The 23,227-nt window shown below is 35.0% G+C and overlaps 1 protein-coding gene across 1 annotated transcript in view; it reads left to right on the plus strand.

Annotated features, from left to right (window-relative positions):
* Positions 1 to 23,227, plus strand: part of LOC126890813 (endoplasmic reticulum transmembrane helix translocase) — a 214,742-nt gene that overhangs the window by 30,939 nt on the left and 160,576 nt on the right. The window contains exons 5-7 of the mRNA XM_050660004.1: positions 19,180 to 19,358; positions 19,412 to 19,588; positions 21,376 to 21,573. Of these exons, the coding sequence (XP_050515961.1) occupies positions 19,180 to 19,358; positions 19,412 to 19,588; positions 21,376 to 21,573 (554 nt within the window). The remainder of the gene's footprint in view (positions 1 to 19,179; positions 19,359 to 19,411; positions 19,589 to 21,375; positions 21,574 to 23,227) is intronic.

The following is a 23,227-nucleotide window of genomic DNA, read 5'->3' on the forward strand; positions in this document are numbered from 1 at the left end:
CATTTGTTATCAATATTTTATATTATAGTGTAAATAAATAATTATTATTAATGGGCATAAGATTTATGTTATTTATGTTTGTTTATTCTTATTATTGGCTATAATTACGTGTGATTGGTTGTATAGTAATTTCCAGCCACGTCTAGTTTGTCAAAATGTAATTAACCTTGCCAAAAAATAATTACTAAAATTACTACACAGCCTCAGATTAGCAAATCGACTATATCTATGTGCCTCATATAATAAAAGTATTTTATGAAATCGTAGCTGACAACGCCGAAAACTAAAATATTCTGATCGAAATTGTCATAACTAAAATATATATATGATCGGTTTAGAACGTCTTGCGGCGTTGTCCGATTCCCAATTTCCATTCCTTCCTATTTTGCCACAGGTCATTCCTGAGGTCTCGCGCGCTCATCGCTTTCCGGATGCCGGTGGTCCAATTAACTTTCGGTCTCCCTCGCTTCCGATGTTCAGGAGGTTGCCATTCCAGACATTGTTTTGGAAGTCTCCCGTCATTCATTCTGTTTACGTGTCCATACCAGATCAGTTGTCTTCTCTATATCTTTCATTATCGTTCCTTCTATTCCCATTCGATTTTTATTGTCTTCATTTCTGATATGTTCTCTTCTGGATATACGTAATGACCTTCTGATTGCATCCATTTCCACTACTTCAATTTTGTTTTTGTTTTTTTTTTCTGTAAGCCTCCAAGTTTCTGCATCATATAATAAACTACTCTTAATCATAGTCTCGTAGATATTAAATTTTCTCTTTTTCGATATTTGAGTACTCCAAAGAATATTATTGAGACATTGGATTGCTCTTTTTGCTTGTATAATTCTGGAAGCAATTTCTTTGTCATCAGTTCCAGTTTTATCAAATGTTACTCCTAGGTATTTATAATTTTGGCAGGCTTTAATTTTTTGATTATTTTCTATAGTAAGATGAATATCGTTCTCTTCTGAACCAACACATAAGTACTTTGTTTTATCTATATTGACGTCCAATCCCCATCTTGAATATTCCTCGACCAACTTACGCCTTATGTATTCTGTCTTCTCTGTCGTTTGCTATTACGACCTTGTCGTCCGCGAACTGGAGCATGTAGAGGCATGTATTGTTTAGCTCGATGCCCATTCCATTTACTTTCCTCTTCCAACCTTTAAGTGCTGCTGCAACGTAGATTTTAAACAGGGTCGGAGATACGCAACATCCTTGTCTAAGCCCTTTAGTTACTGGAAAGCTGTTAGTAAGTGAATTTCCTATCTTTACACGTGAACGTGATCCTGCATATAGATTTTTTAATGCATTGGTGAGAGTGTAGCTTACTGGTGAAGAATGTAGAACTTCCCACATCTTATTTAAGGGTATGTTATCATAAACTTTTTGAAAGTCAACGAATGTCAGGTGCACATCTCTGTTTCTGGCTGTTTTTTATATAATTTATAATTTCTATAATTTGTTTTAAACTAAATACGTTGTCTGTACAGGAGCAGTCAGCTCTAAACTCATAGCTCATGAGCGGCCAGCTCATAACTATGTAAAATTATTTTCTAAAACGCGATAGTTGCCGGGAGGTGGCTGTAGACCATGTAGTTAAAAACTCCATCGAAGTAAAAAACTCCTTAGTCGTAGGCATAATTTAATCAAAAATCTTAAAAATCCAAATGGATTACATAAATGTGTTCAAAAATGTGATATTTAAAATTCAATTTACATTAATCCACGAGGAAAATAAAATTCCTGTAGCTGGCTGTATGCCATAAATCTCAAAAATACTAGATCCTAGATAGAGAAAGATACTAGATTGTAAAAGGTATATGCATTTAAAAGTCCCTAATTAAGGGTTACATTACATCACAGAACCTTTTCGGATTAAGAAATCCATCATCAGTGTTAAAAAAGCCAGTACTGTGCATGCCTGATCCACCAAAAAAAACCCTTTAAATGTTGAAAAGTATTATTATATACTACATATTTTTAATAAAATTTTGTGATGTTGCAAATATTCCTGGATATTACTCAGGGCAACACAGGGCTCTTCCCACGTGGTTGGAATGTAAGGAGGATTGAAACCTCACATTGGAGTTGAAACTCACATTGGAGTTGAAAGAGTTGCCTGATGATGGATTTTTAATCCGAAAACGTTCTGTGATGTAATGCAACCCTTACTTACGGACTTTTAAATATACCTTTTACAAAGGATCTATAGTGGAAGTCATATTCAGATGGCAGTGTACGGATATAGGATAACAGCGTTGCCAATTCTGCTGTCATTATAAATGTTGCTACTTTTGTAAAACAAGCAGGTTTATAGTTGTACTGTAACGAAATAGTAGACAGGCTATCCAAATCCGCCCTAGAAATAGGCGAAGAACTTCCCATGAACTTACTACCCATTTCGGATATTGATATTATTAGTAGACGACACCAAAAAGAAAATTGGCAAAGGTATTATCGAAACACGAGAACTGGTAGTAATTACAAACAAATGCAGCCTGAAATTCCCATAAAAAGATGGTTTCATTCTGTATCAAATCGCCATTTCATAAGAGTTATAAATAGATTGAGATGTAATCATGCTCTTACCCCCCTTCATATGTACAGTTTGGGTCTCACAGAGTCACCTAACTGTGAGTGTGGAGAAGAAGGTGATCTACTACATATTCTCCTCGAATGTTCACATAAATCAGTAAATATAAACAAATTTTATGATAATCTTAATATATTAAAAATTCCACTTCCCGTCTACCTGAACAATTTGATATTTTCTGAAGATATTAATATATTAAAAACAATTTACGAACATATCAAAAACTGTAAATATAGATTGTATCAATAAAACTTACCCTGTATTTAAGAAATTTTGTTAAAACAAAGCAGGCATGTTTGTTAAAACAAAACAAACATGTTTGTTTTGTTGTTATTTTTTTTTAACCCTGTAGATTTAAGTAATTATTATATATTATAATTGAAAAAAGAAAAGAACAAAAAAAGAGAAAAAGAAAAGCAAAAAAAAAGAAAAAAAAAACTAAGAAGATGTAAACCTCCGCGAGGTTGAATCGGGTTTACGTCTTAGCGTAGTAAAAAAACAATTTATAAAAAATAACAATAAAAAAAATAATAAAAAAAACAAATTAACAATATAAAACAAAATACAACAAAAAATACAAAAAAAAAGAATAAAAATTTACAAAAAAAATGAACCAAAACAGAGTATTATTTAGATAATAATTGTAGATAATAATGTTAGTTTGTTATGTATTTAGAGTTTGAAATACAGAAAAAATTCCTCTGATTGAAAAATCAAATTTGTTTCTAAAATACCAAAATGTCTGGCTAATTGGCTCGGCCAAGGCCATCAAATTCACACAAAAAAGAAAAGTTGTACTGACTTTTTAAATAGTTTTTATATATATTTTTGGACTTATTAATATAGAATAAAAGAATGTGTGTGTACTTTGTATGCACGTTAGAAGTTATACTTCTATTAAAATTGTGTAGATAATCTGACGTTTTTTAGATTTTCTACGATTGCTGGGAAACTCCAGTTCGCCAAAAAATGACGGATTAACATTATTTTCCGAGAATTTACCATTTTTAATGATTTTAAAATTTGACGAAAATACAGCAGAAACTCGAAAGGCTATAGAGCCCATGGAAAAAATGATAGTATAAATTTTTTGTCGAAAAACGATGGTTTTTCGAGTTTATATGATTTCTCACGAGAAAAGCAATTGCGGGGACGCTCCAGTTCATAAAAAATGACGTATTTAAATAAAAATACAATTAAAATGTTTAAAATATATTTGTTTCGTTGAAATCATAAAAATAGAAGTATAACTTCTTACGTGTGTACAAAGTACACACACTATTTTTTTAATGGCTGTAACTGTAAATTCAGGCAGAGAAAGTTTGGTGTCACTAAAAGGATATTAAGATCAAAAAGGGATTATACAAATGATTATTTCATTTCAATGAATTGCAAACAATTTTGAGGAGAAGGTATAATTCCGAAAAGACCAGATTTCTGAAATATAATTTTCTATTATTAAAATACGAACAGAAATAGTTATTTATGATATAAGTGTTAAAAGTACACGTTTAAGGTACGCATGTGAAAGTTTGCAGAATGAGCGATAGCGAGTTCTGCAATTCACATGAGTGCCTTAAAAATGTACTTTTTAACACGCATATCATACAATATTTTTTCTACAAACGTAATTACAGGATAATATCTGGAAATGATGTTAATTGTTGAGATGAATTAAGAGATTGTTTCACTTTGATTTGACGAATATATTGAAATAAAAATATTATACAAAAACCTGTATGTATGCTACACTCAAAGTCTTTAGATGAACTGTTGACTGCGTTCCTTCTTCCTTCGTTGGGATGGCAGAGGGGCAAAAGGAACATACATTAAAAGGCGCACACATCAGGGGCGGCGTTGCACAATGGCTCGAACATCCTCCCCACCTTGAAAGGCTCCTTTCAATCATCTAGAGGTAGTGGACATATTTTGTTGAATCCACGTTTAATGATGCCAGTAGAAGTCTTGATTGTAGCTACTCGATTGATGTTGTCCCTTCCAGGATGTACACTGAGTATTCGGCCTAGCTGCCAATGGGTTGGATTGATGTTGTCGTCCTTTATAAGGACCAAGGCTCCATCTGTGAGAGACTCTTGATTTTTCTTCCAGCGTCCCTTGACTTGTAGCTGGGAGATGTACTCGGTTTTCCATCTTGCCCAAAAGCTTTGGCACATCTGCTGGAGAAGCTGGTATCGATTTAGTCTGGTGACCTTTATATCGGTTAGATCTTGGTCTGGAACTGCTATGATTGGTTTTCCAATAAGAAAGTGAGCAGGTGTTAAAGGACTGAGGTCATTAGGATCTGGACTAATAGGAGAAAGAGGACGTGAGTTTAAAATTGCCTCTATTTGAATTATTAAAGTTTGACACTCTTCATAAATAAGCGCAGTTTTTGACAAAACTCGTTTTAGATGTAATTTAGATGATTTTACTTCGGCTTCCCAGACTCCACCAAAATGAGGTGAATAGGGCGGTATAAGTTGCCATTCAATTTCTAGGAAATTTGTTAGTGACCATAATTTATCTCTTAATTCATGTGCATTTAAAAGAGATGCTAATTCTCGTTGAGCACCTATAAAATTGCTTCCATTATCAGATAATTTTTTTACGGGTTTTCCTCTGCGGGACACGAACCTTCGTAAGGCTTGTAAAAATGCTTCAGATGAGAGACTTGAAATCAATTCTAGGTGTACGGCCTTGGTGCTAAAGCAAATGAAAAGACCTATGTAACATTTAGTGGTTTTGCATCCACGACCTTTTTTGTCTTTTATGAGAAATGGACCTACATAATCAACACCCGTTATTGTAAATGGACTAGAAGGTATTACTCTAGCACTAGGAAGATTTCCCATTATAGGCTGAATGGTTTTTGCATTAAATCTAAAGCATCTTACACACTTTCTGACAGTAGCACGAGCTAAGTTGCGACCGGATGTGGGCCAGTAAATATCTCTTATAGTATTGAGAAGTAACTGAGCACCACCGTGTAGTAATATAAGATGTTGTTCTTGAAACAATAGTTTTGTGAAATGATGATTCCCATTAATTAGAATGGGGTGTTTTTTATTGAAATTGTAGTCAGAATACTTGAGTCTACCGTCAACGCGCAAAATATTCTGACGGTCTAGAAATGGAGTGAGACCACATAACCTATTCTTTGATGCCAGGTACTTGTTGTTTGATAAATCTTTAATTTCGTTACAGAATGATTGATTTTGACTAACTTTGATCAATGCATTTAGAGAATACTTTAGCTCCGGTAATGTCAAAACACCGGTGTTGCGATTATTTCTGTTAGCACAATTATTTACAAATCTGAACATGTAACTCGTGACTCTACACATCTTAGAGAAATTAGAGAATCGATCAAACGGAAAGCTCAAAATATCTGGTGCATTTTGAGCTAATAGTTTGAGTTTTTAGCTCTGGTAGGTGGTCTACTTTGAATTGTTCATTGGGCCAAAATTGTGAATCTAGAATTATCCAAGATGGACCATGCCACCATGTTTCAGAATTTAATATTTGACTGGGAAACATGCCTCTTGAAATTAAATCTGCTGGATTTTCCTTGGTTGAAATATACTTCCACTGGTAATTTTTCGTTAGTGATTGTATTTCCGACACACGGTTACCTGTGAAAGTTTTTAGTAAATTTGGACTGGTTCTTACCCAAGCCAGCGTTATAGTTGAATCGGACCAAAGAAAATATTGATTAAATTTTAGATTTATGGAAGTCTGAACTTTATCAACTAGGCGAGCCAATAGCAAGGCACCGCAAAGCTCTAGACGAGGAATACTGACTGTTTTTACAGGTGCAACCTTGGATTTTGCACACAACAAACTTACTTGTACCCTACCATTTTTATCGGAACTCCTAATATATACACAGGCACCACATGCACGTTCTGATGCATCACAGAACCCGTGCAACTGCAATTCTGTTGGATTGCATAATATAGCATGCCGTGATATTGACAAATTGTTCAATAGAGGAAGTTCGTTTTGCAAGCTGATCCATTTAGAATAGAGTTCTTCAGGTAGATTGTCATCCCAGGATAATTTATTGCACCATAGGTTTTGCATAATGATTTTACCTATGATAGTACATGGGTTTAATAGACCTAGAGGATCAAAGATTTTTGATATTGAAGATAAAATGGATCTCTTAGTGATTTTTTGTTTAGAAAAATTTGTATTGATATGATAGAATAAACTATCATTCGAACACGACCATATTAGCCCTAAAGTCTTGATCTTATTGTCATCGCTTGGAAACTCTAAAATGTCGAAAGCTGAATCAGAATTTGATACATCCTTTAGAACTTGTGAGTTGTTGGAACACCATTGTCTCAGGTGAAAACAACCGGTCTCTAATACCTTGGATACATTGCTGCAAATCTCTTGAGCCTCTTGAATAGAATCAGCTCCGGTTAGCATATCGTCGACATAAAAGTCTTCCTTGATTATTCTTGCAACCTTTGGCTTGGAATCTTCAATCTCATTTGCTAATTGTACCAAACAACGTATAGCGAGAAAACTAGCTGAAGCTTGACCGTAGGTGACAGTGTTTAACTCGTACGTTTGTAAAGGTTGTGAAGGATCTTGACGCCATATGATATCGGCAGACACGACATAGGCATATTTTCGAAACCTCAAAAGTATAGAAAATAGGTCGTGTTGAAGAATAGGTCCTATTAGTTGAATATTATTTAAAGATATTCCATTGGTAGTAGGAGCAGATGCATCGAAAACAACGCGTAGTTTTGTAGTAACGGAAGATTCTTTTGTTACTCCATGATGAGGTATATAGTATTGACATTGACCATCATTTTGGTCTAATATAGCTGACATGTGGTTGAGTTTCTCGTATTCGGTCATAAATTCAATGTATCGTGATTGCAATGTAGGATTTTTGACCAAACGTCTTTCAAGAGGATAGAATCGTTGCTCCGCGTGAATTCTTGATTCGCCTAAGCTTTCTGGTCCTTGTTTTAAGGGTAGATTTACAACAAATCGCCCTTTGGTATTTCTTGTTGTACTTGCTTTGAATATTTTTTCACATAAAATCTCATCTTGTGAAAAAACCTTGTGATTATCTAGTTCTTCAAGCTCCCAAAATCTAGCGAGAGTTTGAGACAGTTCTTGATTGGCACTAATATTGCATGAAACCGTATTGGGACTAGCGGCTCCAAGAGTTCCGGAAACAATCCATCCAAGTTTAGTTTCTTGTAGATGGGGCTTATTTTTCCCTAAGGATATTTTGTTGGCACCTAGAAGTTGCCAGAACAGATCCGCTCCAATAAGCATATCAATTGAAGAGGGTTTGAAAAACTCGGGATCTACAAGTTTGATATTGTGGGGAAATTGCAACTCGGAGATACTAAGAAGACTAGCTGGCACATAACCCGTAATTTCTGGTAAGATATAGCAAGTCAAATTGGCCTGGAAGGTATTATATTTGGATTTGATTGATACCTGGCACTTTGTTTTTACAGAAGAATTGTTATTGGTTATGCCGAATATTGACAAGTTAGTGTTTTGAGTGTGAAGATTGAGTTTTTGTTGAATGCCTTCTGTTATGAAGGAAGTTTGGGATCCGCAATCAAGGAGAGCTCTAATTGAGTGAAGATTGTTTTGATTGTCACAAATGAGAACGTATGCGGTAGATAATAAAACCTGTCCTACCGATATAGCATTAGATACGCTGCTATTTAGTACATTTGTGCTCCCTTCACCTGAGCATTGCTCACTTAACGGAGTGTCATTTTTATCGTCATGGAGAAGTGTATTATGTTTTGATTTGCACTTCTTACATGGACCCAGTTTGCACTTATGTTTAGTGTGTCCTTCTCTTAGACAATTAGGGCATATTGTTGCTGTTTGATTAACGAACTGGATTCTATCGCCGACCGAAAGTTTTAGGAAATCGTTGCATCTGTATATTGAATGTTCACCCTTACAAAATGAACAAGTATAGTGTCCAGACATGAAAACCTTTGTTGTCTTCGCGGTCCGAGAAACCTGATGTGATTTATTATTGTGTGTGTTAGGTGAAATATTATTTTTGTAATTTAAAGAGTCTACAAAATTAGCTCACTCACGCAAAAATGTCAGAAATTGGTCCAAAGTAGGTGATTTGGTTGTATTACGCGTTTGTCTCTCCCAATCGCTTAGAGATGCGTTGTCGATTTTTTGACAAAACCAAAATATTAACAAACAGTCCCAATTTTGAATAGATTGACCTAATTGCTGTATTGCTCCCAAATGTTTTGAGATATTGTCAGCTAATTGTTGTAACTTATCATGCGAACCCTTGTGAATAGATTCCAAAAGAAATAAAGCACCTATGTGATCATGCAATAGTTTTTTAGTATTGTCGAATCTTTCGCACAACGTATCCCATGCTACTGTAAAGTTATCCGCGGTGTACCGAATGTTGCTTATAGATGCCGCAGCATTGCCTTCTAGAGCACCCCTCAAATAGAAAAACTTTTCAATATTGGTTAGGTTATTGTTCTGGTGAATAATGCTAGTAAACGAGTCACGGAACTCGAGCCACTGTTCAAAGTGCCCGCTGAACTTTTTTAGAGAAATATCTGGCAACTTTATACCACCTGATCGACCTGGTGCACATGTGGAACCGTCGTGATTTTTTAACAATAATTTTGCTGTAGCTATTGTCATCGCAGCTCACGCTTGCGATGTGCATCGCCCCGCCTTCTCTCCTCTGACGCGAGTCAGAGGCTCCACCCGTCGAGGTTTTGGAATTCCCAGCTTGCCGCACGCGTCACAGCGACGCTTCTATAAAAGCGGGCGGTTTCAATCCTCGACATCTCAGTCCGCAGTAGTCCTCCGGTCTGCACGGGCTAGCCCGTCAGCCTGGGGCGCTGCACCTACCTTCTCTGTGGTCTGGGGTCACCTTCTACCAGCAAAACAGTTGTTTTTATTTCATAGAATAGTTCCAGTGTTCTCTTTTAGGGTTCTTTTCAAATGTAAGAAAGCAATAGCTTTGGCTTGGTTCTTTTCAGAACCAGCCAAACGCTACCAGAGAAGCAGAGTAGCGGTATCTTTTTAATTTTAGGTTTATTAATGTAAGAAACGACACTGAGTTCTTGTCAGAACTCAGTGTCCCCTTTGCACTCGCCTTTGTCAAGGCCTGGTGCATTTTCCACAGTACCTTAGCCCTGGAGGGCTGAGGCGTAGCTGATGACCAGCGAAGCCGTGCCATAATTTGAAAATGGACGAGGATACGGATAGGCCGTGGGTGAATTGAGTAGCTCCTTGTATGGAATAAGCTAGAGACCCAGACTTTTGCCTAGCTTATTCCCCCTATCCGTAACATGGCGCCCGACTCGTGGAGGAACCCTCCATCCCACCCTGAACTCGTAGCAGTAGCCAACCACACTGAAGACGCTGACAGTGAATCCAACTGGGGTTGGATTCAAGAAGACATGCAACAAGATAACATGCAACCCGGCAATTAAAAACAGATAAAATATTTGGTAAACATCTGTGAGGGTGTAAGGAAATATATTTGAGAAGGAAATATATACACTTTCTGTATCGCTGCGCTGCCGGCTGCGGTACCTACTTGAGAAAGGGTCGGTGTCGATTCTAAAAATAGCTCTCGTCTCGGGATGTGGGATGATGAGTTTAAAATCGACTATTTGGCGGCCCTTAATGTTGATTTTGTGAATGTATTTTTTAATTAATACACTTAATTAGTATTTATTGCACTGGAACGCATTCGCTCGTAAGGACCATGGAACTGATGTTAATTGTTGAGATGAATTAAGAGATTGTTGCACTTTGATTTGACGAATATATTGAAATATTATACAAAAACCTGTATGTATGCTACACTCAAAGTCTTGGGATGGCAGAGGGGCAATAGAAACATACATTAAAAGGCGCACACATCAGGGGCGGCGTTGCACAATGGCTCGAACAATATCTACAAAATCTTTTAGTTGAACGTGACTGACATTCCATTTTTTTATACGAACTGCAGTGCCTTAAAAATATTTTAAAGCACTAGTGCCTTAAAGTAGCATTTTTAACGCTCGTATGGAGTGCTAAAAATTGCATTTTTAACACAGTTGTAGAAAATTTATTTAATTTAAAAAAATCACAAAAGTGTACTTAGTATTTTTCCATTTTGCATTCATAAAGGTTTCCCAAATTATTCCCTTTTATAGGAGCCGGCCCATACCGTGCGATTAAAAACTTGTAGATATTTCTGACATATAGAAAGGCTTATCTCTTTAACGCTGCCATCTGAACGTGAACTTCAGTATAGTATTTTTTTTTCAATTTACAATAGGTTTTAGTCCAGAAAGCCATTGCGCATCCGCTAGGAAAAATATTCTGATTCGGATTTTCTGCACAATCTTACTCAAAAAGGACTCCTTTTAACAAATTTGCATGTTGCCAGGACCAAAAGGTGGTCAATAATTATTTAAACGTTTTTTTCCTAAAATTATTTTTTTGCATGGAAAAAAGTATTTTTTAGGTTTTTTGGATCATTCCAAACAGAAAAGGTCTTTAGTGACTTTTCTCTAAAAATGATAGTTTTTGACATATAAGCGATTAAAAATTGCGAAATCGGCCATTTTTAACCCTCAAAAACTATGTGAAAAACTGAAAATTTGAACAAGGTAGGTAGATATTCTTTAAACATCGATTGATGAAATCCCGAAGAGTTTTTTGCAATACAATATTCAAAACTCCTTTGTTTTTTAATTGCTAATCAAGCGTGCGCGATACTATTTTCTACCGACAGTATGGTGCAAATGAAAGGAATAAATTCGTTATTTCGTAAACCGGCGGCTTTAAGGAAAAATCCCGAAACAGGTCGATTTTTATTTTTAAGTTACGATATTGTGGCATATATGGTATACTAGTGACGTCATCCGTCTGGGCGTGATGACGTAATCGATGATTTTTTTAAATGAATAGGGGTCGTGTGGTACCTCATTTGAAAGGTTCTTCAATTCTCTATTCATTAATGTAAACATTTACATAATTATTTATACAGGGTGTCCATCTACTTCTTTTTTTGTCAAATAATTTATTTTAATAAAAAAAATTTGGACACCCTGTATAAATAATTATGTAAATGTTTATATTACTGAATAGAGAATTGAAGAACCTTTCAAATGAGCTAGCACACGACCCCTATTCTCATTTAAAAAAATCATCGATTACGTCTAGATGAATGACGTCACTAGTATACCATATATGCCACAATATCATAACTTAAAAATAAAAATCGACCTATTTCGGGATTTTTCCTTAAGTCGCCGGTTTACGAAATAACGAATTTATTCCTTTCATTTGCACCATACTGTCGGTGGAAAATAGTGTCGCGCACGCTTGATTAGCAATTAAAAAACAAAGGAGTTTTGAATACTGTATTGCAAAAAACTCTTCGGGATTTCATCAATCGATGATTAAAGAATATCTACCTACCTTGGCAACATTCAAATTTTCAGTTTTTCACATAGTTTTTGAGGGTTAAAAATGGCCGATTTCGCAATTTTTCAATTTTTAATCGCTTATATGTCAAAAACTATCATTTTTAGAGAAAAGTCAGTAAAGACCTTTTCTGTTTGGAATGATCCAAAAAACCTAAAAAAACTTTTTTCCATGCAAAAAAAATTATTTTAGGAAAAAAACAAAAAAAAAAGATTAAAAAATCTTTGACCACCTTTTAGTTCTGCAACATGCAAATTTGTTAAAAGGAGTCCTTTTTGAGTAAGATTGTGCAAAAAATCCGAATCAGAATATTTTTCCTATCGGATGCGCAGTGGCTTTCTGCACTATTTGTTCTAGCATGTAGTTTTGTATGGTTTGGCACCAGATTATTGTACTGCTTTACTGCGCATGTTCAATCCACAAACTGGTAACAAACTGTTTTTTGCTAGAACGCTTTTTTATCGGAGTAAATACCAACGTCAAATTATTTGTTTTTATTTATAATTTTGAGGTTTCCAAGATTTAGGCTAAATATTGAAAAATAATATTATAAACGTAAATAATGGTAAGTAACATAAACAAAACATATCACTTACATTTAAAATTTGTAAACGTCAAACAAATAATTCCACTGCGCAAGTGCAAACTGAAAATCCAAACAAAATCCGCAAACTCTTTTTTGACCTAAAACTGACCGTTTTAAGCCAGTTTCCAAATCAAAATTTACTCTCGTTAGAACGCCCGACTAGCAGTTTCAAACTAGTAATTTGTATGCTTGAACGCAATTAAACAAAGGCGCATGCTTCTGATAGTTTCAAACCGTTTGAAACTGATGCTAGAACAAACCTATTGTTAAATTGTAAAATTAAAAACGCTTAAAGCCGATGTTAATGAATATGTTACGGGCAATAACGTAAATCCGGCTAATAACGTTAATGACCGGTCAATATCGACAATGGCCTGTTGAATTAAGTCATTGTCGACAATAGCCGGATATTAACGTTATTGTCCATAGAACCTGGACATTGATGATAATTTTAAATTCTTGATAACATTTTCATCATTGTCCGGTCAATGTCAACAATGCCCGTTGTTAATCGGTCAATGTTGAAACTTAGACTAAAAGATAGGTTATGTTTATTATTCGCTTCATTTCTGTGCTCCTGCTGAAATTACTCGTATCTAGTAGGGTGGTGCGAAAAAAGTCAAATTGATAATCCCGTATCGCTATAGTGCGGAAAAGTTGCGATTGGGAATTACAAGAAAAACAAAACAAAAATTATTAAAATCGGACTTTATCTCCCGATCCCGCAACGGGCCTAAAGATTATGAAAAAATAATGAAATTTTACCTTTTTTTCGGAAATTTTTATTAATCCTCCGTGTACGTTCTATTTATCGCTATAGTAAAATGTATTTACAGTTTGCATGGTTGAGTAATAAAAACAACAATTTTACGCATCTAACGAATATCTTCCGATCCCTCAAGGTCAATCAAAATCTATAAAAATTTGAAATTTTCGATGATTTTGTTAAATTTAAAAACATTTAGTTGTCTCATTTTTCTCCTACATTATGAAGTTTTTCGCTTGTTTATATATTGTATGACAATACTTAAATAACCCAGAACTCACAACGAGGAGGTGGTTGCACTTCTAGCTCCACACACACCCTTCTCTCCAACCAATAAGTGTGATTTTTACATTATTTACATAGTAAATTTCTTTTTCATGTTTGTATCCAGCTTTTAAACGTCAACTTTGTATTGTGATTTGGTGGTAGAATCTGGCAGCATGGACCTTGATTTAAGTGTTACCCTTATGAATCCATCTCTTGATTGGGGCCCACATACATTAGACCAGGGGTGACCAACTTAATCGGACACGAGATCTACTGTCTGCCTTTCTAATTCTCTGCGATCTACCGACTAGGAATTTTCGTAATATTTAGGACGGGAATAAGTAGGTAGGTAGAAAATTTTTTCTTGCCATCGATCGACTGACCTAGGGGTCGCGATCGACGGGTTTGCCTCCCCTGCATTAGACGATGCTTCCGTGACCAACTTTAGGCACCTCTCATCAGCTTGCGTGTGTCAGGGATAGTTTTGTACATTCCAGTCTGGTATGTCGCCCGATGTAATGCAAGAACTTATATCTTCATTTGACACTTCAAAGAAGTGGTGGAGAAGATAGTTTTGCAACATTATATTCCAGTCTATTATTTCAGTTTAGTACCGTGCTTCAAAATTTCAAGTACTAGGGAGAAAGGAAACACATTAGAGAGCTAGGGCTAAGGAGAGTGTTAAAAGCCGGATAGATTAAAGCCAAGGACAAACGTATTAGAAATTTCATCCCTCCTACTTTAAATTTTGAAGCACAGGACTACGCTGAAATATTAGATTGGAATGTTGCAAAACTGTCTTCTCCACCAGTTCTTTAAAGTGTTTCAAATGAAGATATAAGTTGCTACATTTATATCAGGCAACACACGAGACTGGAATGTACAAAACCATCCCTGCCATACGGAAGCTGTCTAGCGGTACGTAGAGTTGGTCACGGAAGTATCGTCTAATGTATGTGGGACCCAATCAAGAGATGGATTCATCAAGGCAACCCTTAAATCAAGATCCATGCTGCCAGATTTTACCACCAAATCAAAATTCAAAGTTGACGTTTAAAAGCTGGACACAAACAAATGAAAGAGAAATGTACTATGTAAATAATGTAAAAAACACACACTCATTGGTTTATGGAGAGAAGGGTGTGGGTGGAGTAAAAAGTGCAACCACTTTCTTGTTGTGAGTTCTGGGTCGTTTAAATATTATTATACAATATCTAAACAATGCAACAGAAAAATGAGATAACTAAATGTTTTTTGATTTATCAAAATCATTAACTATTTCAAATTTTTATAGATTTTGATTGATCTTGCGGGATCAGAAGATATTCGTAAAGTGCGTAAAACTATTGTTTTTATTACTCAATCATGCAAACTGTAAATAAATTTTACTATAGCGATAAATAAAATGTACAGGGGGAATAAATAAAAATTTCCGAAACGAAGGTAAAATTTCATTTTTTCATAATCTTTAGGCCCGTTGCGGGATCGGAAGATAAAGTCCGATTGAAATAATTTTTGTTTTGTTTTTTCTTGTAATTACCAGTCGCAACTTTTCCGCACTATAGCGATACTGGATTATCAACTTGACTTTTTTCGCACCACCCTAGTATCTAGTAAATTTATGCAAAAAGTGTTACAAAATGCCATGGTTCACTATCTTGTCAAAATAAAAATGATTACCTAGTCTTCAAAAGCTATCTTATATAAAAAAAACATATAGGATACATCATATAGGAAAAACAAGGACATCATACCTAATTTTATTTATTTATCAACATTGGCCATTTGCTTTTGGCCACTGTCGTTATTGACCGGTTATTGATGAAAACTCTAATTTTAGGTTATTTTTTTACAACATTGGCCAATAGCTAATGTTATTGTCGTTAATAACCAGGGGAAATGGACATTCACGACAATGTCCGGTCTTTAACGTCAATGGCCAATTTACATCATTGTCCGTAACAGATACATTCCGGGAACTTGAAGAATCACTACACGAAAACAACCATCTTGGTCTACTCACGTCTGCCAAGTGACTTATACCTACTGACAATAAGGGGGTAGGCGCAAAATTTTTAAATGCATTAATTTTTTTCGAATCCTGAGAAAACTAATAAGTATTTTTGAAAAATTGAAACGCAGAATGAAAGATTACGTTATTACCGAGGGCCGCAAGTCCCTGAAAACTTCTATAATATTTATTTTAATAAGTTACAGGGGTGAAAAAAAAAAGAGAAAATTTAGTGTGATTTTTAATTTCAAATATCTCATTTAAAAGAAACTTTTTGTTTACTCTAAGAAACTTTCGGCCATCGGTAATAATGTAATCTTTCATTCTGCGTTTAAATTAAAAAAAAATTGAAGGCACTCGTGGGAGTGCCGACAGAAGTGAAAACTTCTTATAGTATATACATTACGAGCTCAATGCTTTTACTCCATCCTAAAAGAAGTGCTGTACCTATATCGTATACGATATGCGCGATGCGTATGCCCTATGCTATTTATGTATACATACACATAATTTATATATGTACAAAATTGATTTCAGCGAAGTGATGACCATAAAGAAATTTTCAATTCAAAAATTTATTTCGTCGAAGCGATAACGGTCGCTAATTTAATAATTTTCCCCATCCAAAAAGTGCACAACGTCCCTCAAGAAGTTTTCACTTCAAATATTTATTTCGTCGAAGCGATGATAGTTGCTAATTTATTACTTTTTTACATCGAAATAGTGCACAACGTCCCTAAATAAGTTTCACTTTAAATATTTATTTCGTCGAAGCCATTACGGCCCTAATTCTATACTTTTCCTCCATACAAAAAGTGCACAACGTCCCTAAAAAAGTTTTTACTTAAAAAATTTATTTCGTCGAAGCGATGACGGTCGCTAATTTAATAATTTTTCCTTATCCAAAAAGTGCACAACGTCCCTCAAGAAGTCTTCATTTCAAAAATTTATTTCGTCGAAGCGATGAAGGTTTGCTAATATAATATTTTCCCCATCCAAAAAGTGCACAACGTCCCTCAAGAACTTTCCACTTCTAAAATTGATTTCATCGAAGCGATGACCGTCGCTAATTTAATACTTTTTTCCATCGAAAAAGTGCACAAAGTCCCTAAAAAAGTTTCACTTCAAATATTTATTTCGTCGAAGCGATGGATGACAGTCCCTAATTCAATACTTTTCGCCCATCCAAAATGTGCACAACGTCCCTAAAGAAGTTTCACTTCAAATATTTATTTCGTCGAAGCGATGACGGTCCCTAATTTAGTAATTTATCCCCATCCAAAAAGTGCACAACGTCCCTAAAGAAATTTTTGACTTCAAACATTTATTTGTCGAAGCGATAAAGGTCGCTAATTTAATATTTTTCCCCATCCAAAAAGTGCACAACGTCCCTCAAGAAGTTTCCACTTCAAAAATTGATTTCATCGAAACGACGACGATCACTAATTTAATACTTTTTTCCATCGAAAAAGTGCACAACGTCCCTAAAGAAGTTTCACTTCAAATATTTATTTCGTCGAAGCGATGGCGGTCTCTAATTCAATACTTTTCCCCCATCCAAAAAGTGCACAACGTCCCTCAAGAAGTTTTCACTTTACAAATTTATTTGATCGAAGCGATGACGGTCGTGATGACGGTCGATAATTTAATACTTTTTTCCATCCAAAAAGAGCACAACGTCTCTAAAGAAGTTTTCACTTCAAATGTTTATTTCGTCGAAGCGATGACGGTCGCTTATTTATTACTTTCTCCCCATTCAAATTTAATAATATTTCCCCATCCAAAAAGTGCACAACGTCCCTAAAGAAGTTTTCACTTCAAAAATTTATTTCGCCGAAGCGATGACGGTCGCTAATTCAATACTTCTTCCCCATCTAAAAAGTGCACAACGTCCCCAAAAGAAGTTTTTACTTTAAAAATTTATTTTGCCGAAGCGATGACGGTCGCGATGAGGTTCGCTAATTCAATACTTTTTCCCTATCTAAAAAGTGCACAACGTCCCTAAAGAAATTTTCACTTCAAAAAATTATTTCGTCGAAACGATGACGGTCGCTAATTTAATACTTTTTCCCCATCCAAAAAGTGCACAACGACCCTTAAGAAGTTTTTACTTCAAAAATTTATTTCTTCGAGGCGATGACGGTCGCCAATTTAATACTTTTTCCCAGCCAAAAAGTGCACAACGTCCCTAAAGAAGTTTTAACTTTAATACATATACGTACAAAATATTTATTTCGCCGAAGAGATGACGGTCGCGAAATAAATCCTTTTTTTCTATCGAAAAATAGGTTTTACATTTATTTTAAATTTAAATACTTCTATACAATTTATGTATAGATACACATAATATAGAAAAGTACAAAATTTATTTCGTCGAAGAGATGACGGTCGCTATGACGGTCGCGAAATAAATCCTTTTTCACCATCCAAAAATAGGTTTCACATTTATTTTAAATTTTAATACTTCTACACAATTTATATATACATACACATAAAATATATATATGTACCTACAAAATTTATTTCGCCGGAGAGATGACGGTCGCTATGATGGTCGCGAAATTAATCTTTTTTCCCCATCGTAAAATAGGTTTTATATTTATTTTAAATTTAATACTTCTATACAATTTATATATACATACACATAATAAATTAATATATATATATATATATATATATATATATATATATATATATATATATATATATATATATATATATAGTACAGTTTTTGGTTATTGGGTTATGCAGCAATTGATAAGTGTACTCTTTTAAGTCTTTATTCCGAGCTTTCGTTCATGATTATGAACTCATTGTCTTCTTAATATATATATATACAAAATTTATTTCGCTGAAGAGATGACGGTCGCTATGATGGTCGCGAAATTAATCTTTTTTCCCCATCGTAAAATAGGTTTTATATTTATTTTAAATTTAATACTTCTATACAATTTATATATACATACACATAATAAATTAATATATCTACAAAATTTATTACGCCGAAGAAATGACGGTCGCTATGATGGTCGCGAAATTAATCTTTTTTCCCCATCGTAAAATAGGTTTTACATTTATTATAAATTTAAATACGTCTACACAATCTATATATACATACACATAATATATAGCATAAGCGATGACGGTCGCGATGAGGGTCGCGATGACGGTCGCGAATTCAATGCTTTTTCCCCTATCCAAAGAAAGTGCACAACGTGCCTAAAGAAGTTTTCACTTCAAAAAAATTTATTAGTTTTGTAAATATTTATAAAAGCATTGGAGCCAAAATTTGCGCCTACGCCCATAAGACTACAAAACGCCCGTTATCAAAAAAATAATTTTCAAACTATGCTTTCAAACAAGTTCATCTTTTATCAAACCATTCTCAACTGATTCAGAGGCAAAGCTGTTTTTACCCAAAATAATGTTTTGAGATTTTAAAACCGCTTATAAACATAAAAAAATCGTTACAGATCTCAAAAGGACAATTTAATACCCTGTGATGTATTGTTATTGAGAGGAACGTGTATTGTAGATGAAAGTATGTTAACAGGAGAATCTGTGCCTCAAATGAAAGAAGCCATAGAAAATTTCGATCAAAAAACTGTGCTGGATCCAGAAGGGGAAGGAAAACTACATGTTTTATTTGGAGGTGAGTAAATGCTTTATTGTAGGTAAATAAGAAATGCAAGTTTGGATTTTTAGGTACCAAAGTTGTTCAACATACTCCCCCAACAAAGGCAACCACAGGGTTACGACCACAAGATGGTGGTTGTGTTGCTTATGTTTTACGTACAGGGTTTAATACTTCTCAAGGGAAGCTACTACGAACGATTCTCTTTGGAGTTAAACGTGTCACAGCAAATAACATGGAAACATTTGGTATGTAATAGATGTATGTATATCACCATCATTAACTTTGCCTTCATCCCTATGCGGAGTCGGCTTCCATAAGTTTTTATCTTGAAGCATATCAATCGCAATCCCCTTTACCGACATTTCCTGCCTGAGCGTCTATCCCCAAGTCTTCTTTGGTCTTCCTATCCTACTCCTTTTAGCAGATTAGCAATTCTTTGTATTGGGTGATTAACGTCTCTACGTTGAATATGACCAAACCATCTTAACCTAAGCTCTCTCCCCTTTACCGACATTTCCTGCCTGAGCGTCTATCCCCAAGTCTTCTTTGGTCTTCCTATCCTACTCCTTCTAGCAGATTAGCAATTCGTTGTATTGGGTGATTAACGTCTCTACGTTGAATATGACCAAACCATCTTAACCTACGCTCTCTCATTTTGGCATCAATTGATGCCACCCCTAGGCCTGCATATACTTGTTCTTAATTTTATCCTTTTTGCCATTCCACTAGTTGATCATTCTCATTTCCGCAACATGCATTCGTTATTCCTCTTTCTTTTTAACTGCCCAACATTTAGTTCCTTACATCATAGCTTGTCGTACGGCTGTTTTATAGAATTTTCCCTTCAGGTTCATTGGAATCTCTCTGTTACACAACACACCACTCGCTTCCTTCCACTTCATACATCCAATCCTAATTCTTCTACATGCATCTCCATCCATTTCTTCATTACTCTATCGCTCGTAAGTACTGAAAACTATTACTTTTTACACTCATTTCTCCATCCAAAGATATCATTTTAGTTGTAGTAACTCCATCTTTAAATGAACATTTAAAATACTCTGCTGTTGTCTTAGTAAATTTTAAACATTTTTCCTCGAGAGCTTGTCTCCATTGTTCCAGTTGTTGTTCTAAGTCGCAACACAATATCATCAGCATACATTAAGCACCAGAGAATGTTACCCTGTAGTTTCGCTGTTATCTGATCTAAAACTAATGTATGAAGCACGAGCCTTGGTGCAATCCTACTTTCACATAAAATTTATTAGTCTTCTCCCACACCTTTCGTAACATTAGTTGTTACTACCTCATACATGTATCTCGCAATTTTTACTTATTCACCAGAGACTCTTTTCTTATTGAGTGCCCACTACAGGATCTCTCGAGAAACTCTGTTATATGCTTTCTCAAGATTAATGAATTCCGTATGAACGTTTGTTTCTTTATTTATTCCTTGTTGACTTGCCTTGCATAAAGCCCAACTGATTATTGGAATATTTCGGTTTCTTCACGTATCTGTCTATCAAATACTCTCTCCCATATTTTCATAGTGTTATATAAATAGTTTATGGCCTAGTAGTTTGTATATCTCCTTTGTTTTTGTAAACACGTACTACTCGTAATATACTACTTTTCCATTCGTCTGGCATTTGCCCAACTTCCATAATTCTATTAGATAAACCTGTTAGTTAACTTGTTCCTGTCTCTCCTAATGCTCTCCACATTTTCCCAGGAATATCATCTGGTCCAACAGCTTTTCTTTTCTTTATTTTTTTAAGTGAACCACGTCCTCGTTTGTTATTTTGGAGATCATAGCTGTCTCCGTTATTTGACAGAAAACCATAACTGGTTTTCTGTTCTCCAACTGATTGGGATTGGATGCAGGGCGTCTAGCAGAGCTAAGCTCTTCAGATACTTAGACGTCTTGGGCTAGTCATAGGTAGAAAAGCAAATTTTTTGCTCTGTTAACCAATTTTTGAACGAAAAACCTCGTTTAATGGTCTAACATGTTGATAATACTAGTCTTTTGTAGGTTTTATCGTGTTCCTTCTAGTTTTCGCCATTGCAGCTGCTTGGTACGTATGGACAAAGGGTATTGAAGATCCCAAAAGGAACAGGTACCAATTATTCTTGGAATGTACATTAATATTAACATCAGTTATTCCTCCGGAATTACCTATTGAATTGTCCTTGGCTGTTAATACGTCATTGTTAGCCCTATCTAAGTTAGGTAAGTACTTTTCAGAATTTAAAAATTCACGATTGCATATTAAAAGCGCAGGCGCTAATATTTTACGGCATCCCTACTTGTTCTTTCTTTACACGGCAAATTACGTGTAGTAAAATTCTCACTGGTATGGAGATTAGTTGACAATGGCATTGTCATAATTATCTTAGAGATGGCTTTTGAATGTTCATGGATAGTTGTTACTTGTTTAATCGCTTAAATTCTTTTTTCACTAACTATGTATTCAGTGATTACAATAATTTATATACTATACAATAAAAATTCATACTCGAGAAAAGAGAAAAAAAATTTTTTTTAATATATTGTTACTATGGAACGCTTAGATAAATTTTAAGAACATCTTTAACAACCAAATACTTGGATCACAGAATATATCCTGGTGTATTCTCTGCTTGGATCTTCCATAAATAATAAACAATAAATAACTTTTAATAATCCACAGAGAACGGCAGTTCTCACCAGTGGCGCACAACACCCCTACATGCGACACTATATATACACGAAATTTTCGATTTTCTAAACCTGACTGAATTGAAAATTGGGCCAAATTCCATCTTAAAGTTTAGGAAAATACTCGTCCGTCCATATGTTACTTCTCCATTTTGGTCCAAGGGTGTGGATTTTACGGCCCTTCCCATTTAAAGCTTGTTTTTCGTTCTCGTCCCCAAAACTCCCAAAAATTTCAAAAATTTAAGCCCGACTTTTACGGCTTCTGATAGCACAGATCATTACCTTTCCAACGCATGTTTAATTTTGAAAATCGGTTATACCATTCAAAAGTTATCGAGCTCAGAAATATGACTCAATTTTTATTTAAAAAATGGAAAATGTTTGTGGATATGTATGTATGTATGTATGTATGTATGTGGAAAAGTTAAACCGATCTGAATTTTTTTTTCTGTGTTTCAAGAGGGTGTGAGGGCCGATTCAGAACCGGTCTAATTTTTGGCTTCTGACTACCCGTAAGTCAGCTAGAGGACTAGGTAGATACAAAATAGCATATTTTTTGGGCGTATATATCTTAGGTTTAAGAAAAGACAGGAAAACCACAAATACACCAAATCAATAGGGTTGAGTTAAGCTTTCAAATGGCGCCTAATCGATCAAGCTGAGATATACACACTGCTACCATAACCAAAAAACTGAAAAATTAAACTTTGAAAATTTTGGTTTTTCGACAATTACTCAAAATTTCAACCTACGAATTGCGCCAATAACTGAGCGTTTGTAGAAGGACTCAGGACGCGTCTAACGGTGTATGCCTTATATCTGGGAAAATTCGAATTTTTAAGTTATACGCTTCATAATTATGATCAAATCTATTTCTTATGGGAAAAACGGTTTTTCAAGCTCAATAATTCCTGTAATACGTTCAGTTATCATACTCGATTTGGATGCATCAGATACTACTTGTCAATACGTTTCAAATTCATGTTTAGTGATCAACATCAGGTAAGCCGTTCAGAAGTTATAGAGCTCCAAAAGTATAATTAGTCCAGGAACTGAAATTTTTCACTTCGCAATTTTTACAGAATGGATAGATTTGCTTGAAAATTTGACAATAAGTAGTGGATAGTCCAAGGATAAAAATCTATATGATACCGAAAGACGCTTTTACTATGGGGTGGTTGCCACC

The sequence above is a fragment of the Diabrotica virgifera genome, chromosome 8, assembly GCF_917563875.1.
Source record: "Diabrotica virgifera virgifera chromosome 8, PGI_DIABVI_V3a".
Taxonomy (NCBI): domain Eukaryota; kingdom Metazoa; phylum Arthropoda; class Insecta; order Coleoptera; family Chrysomelidae; genus Diabrotica; species Diabrotica virgifera.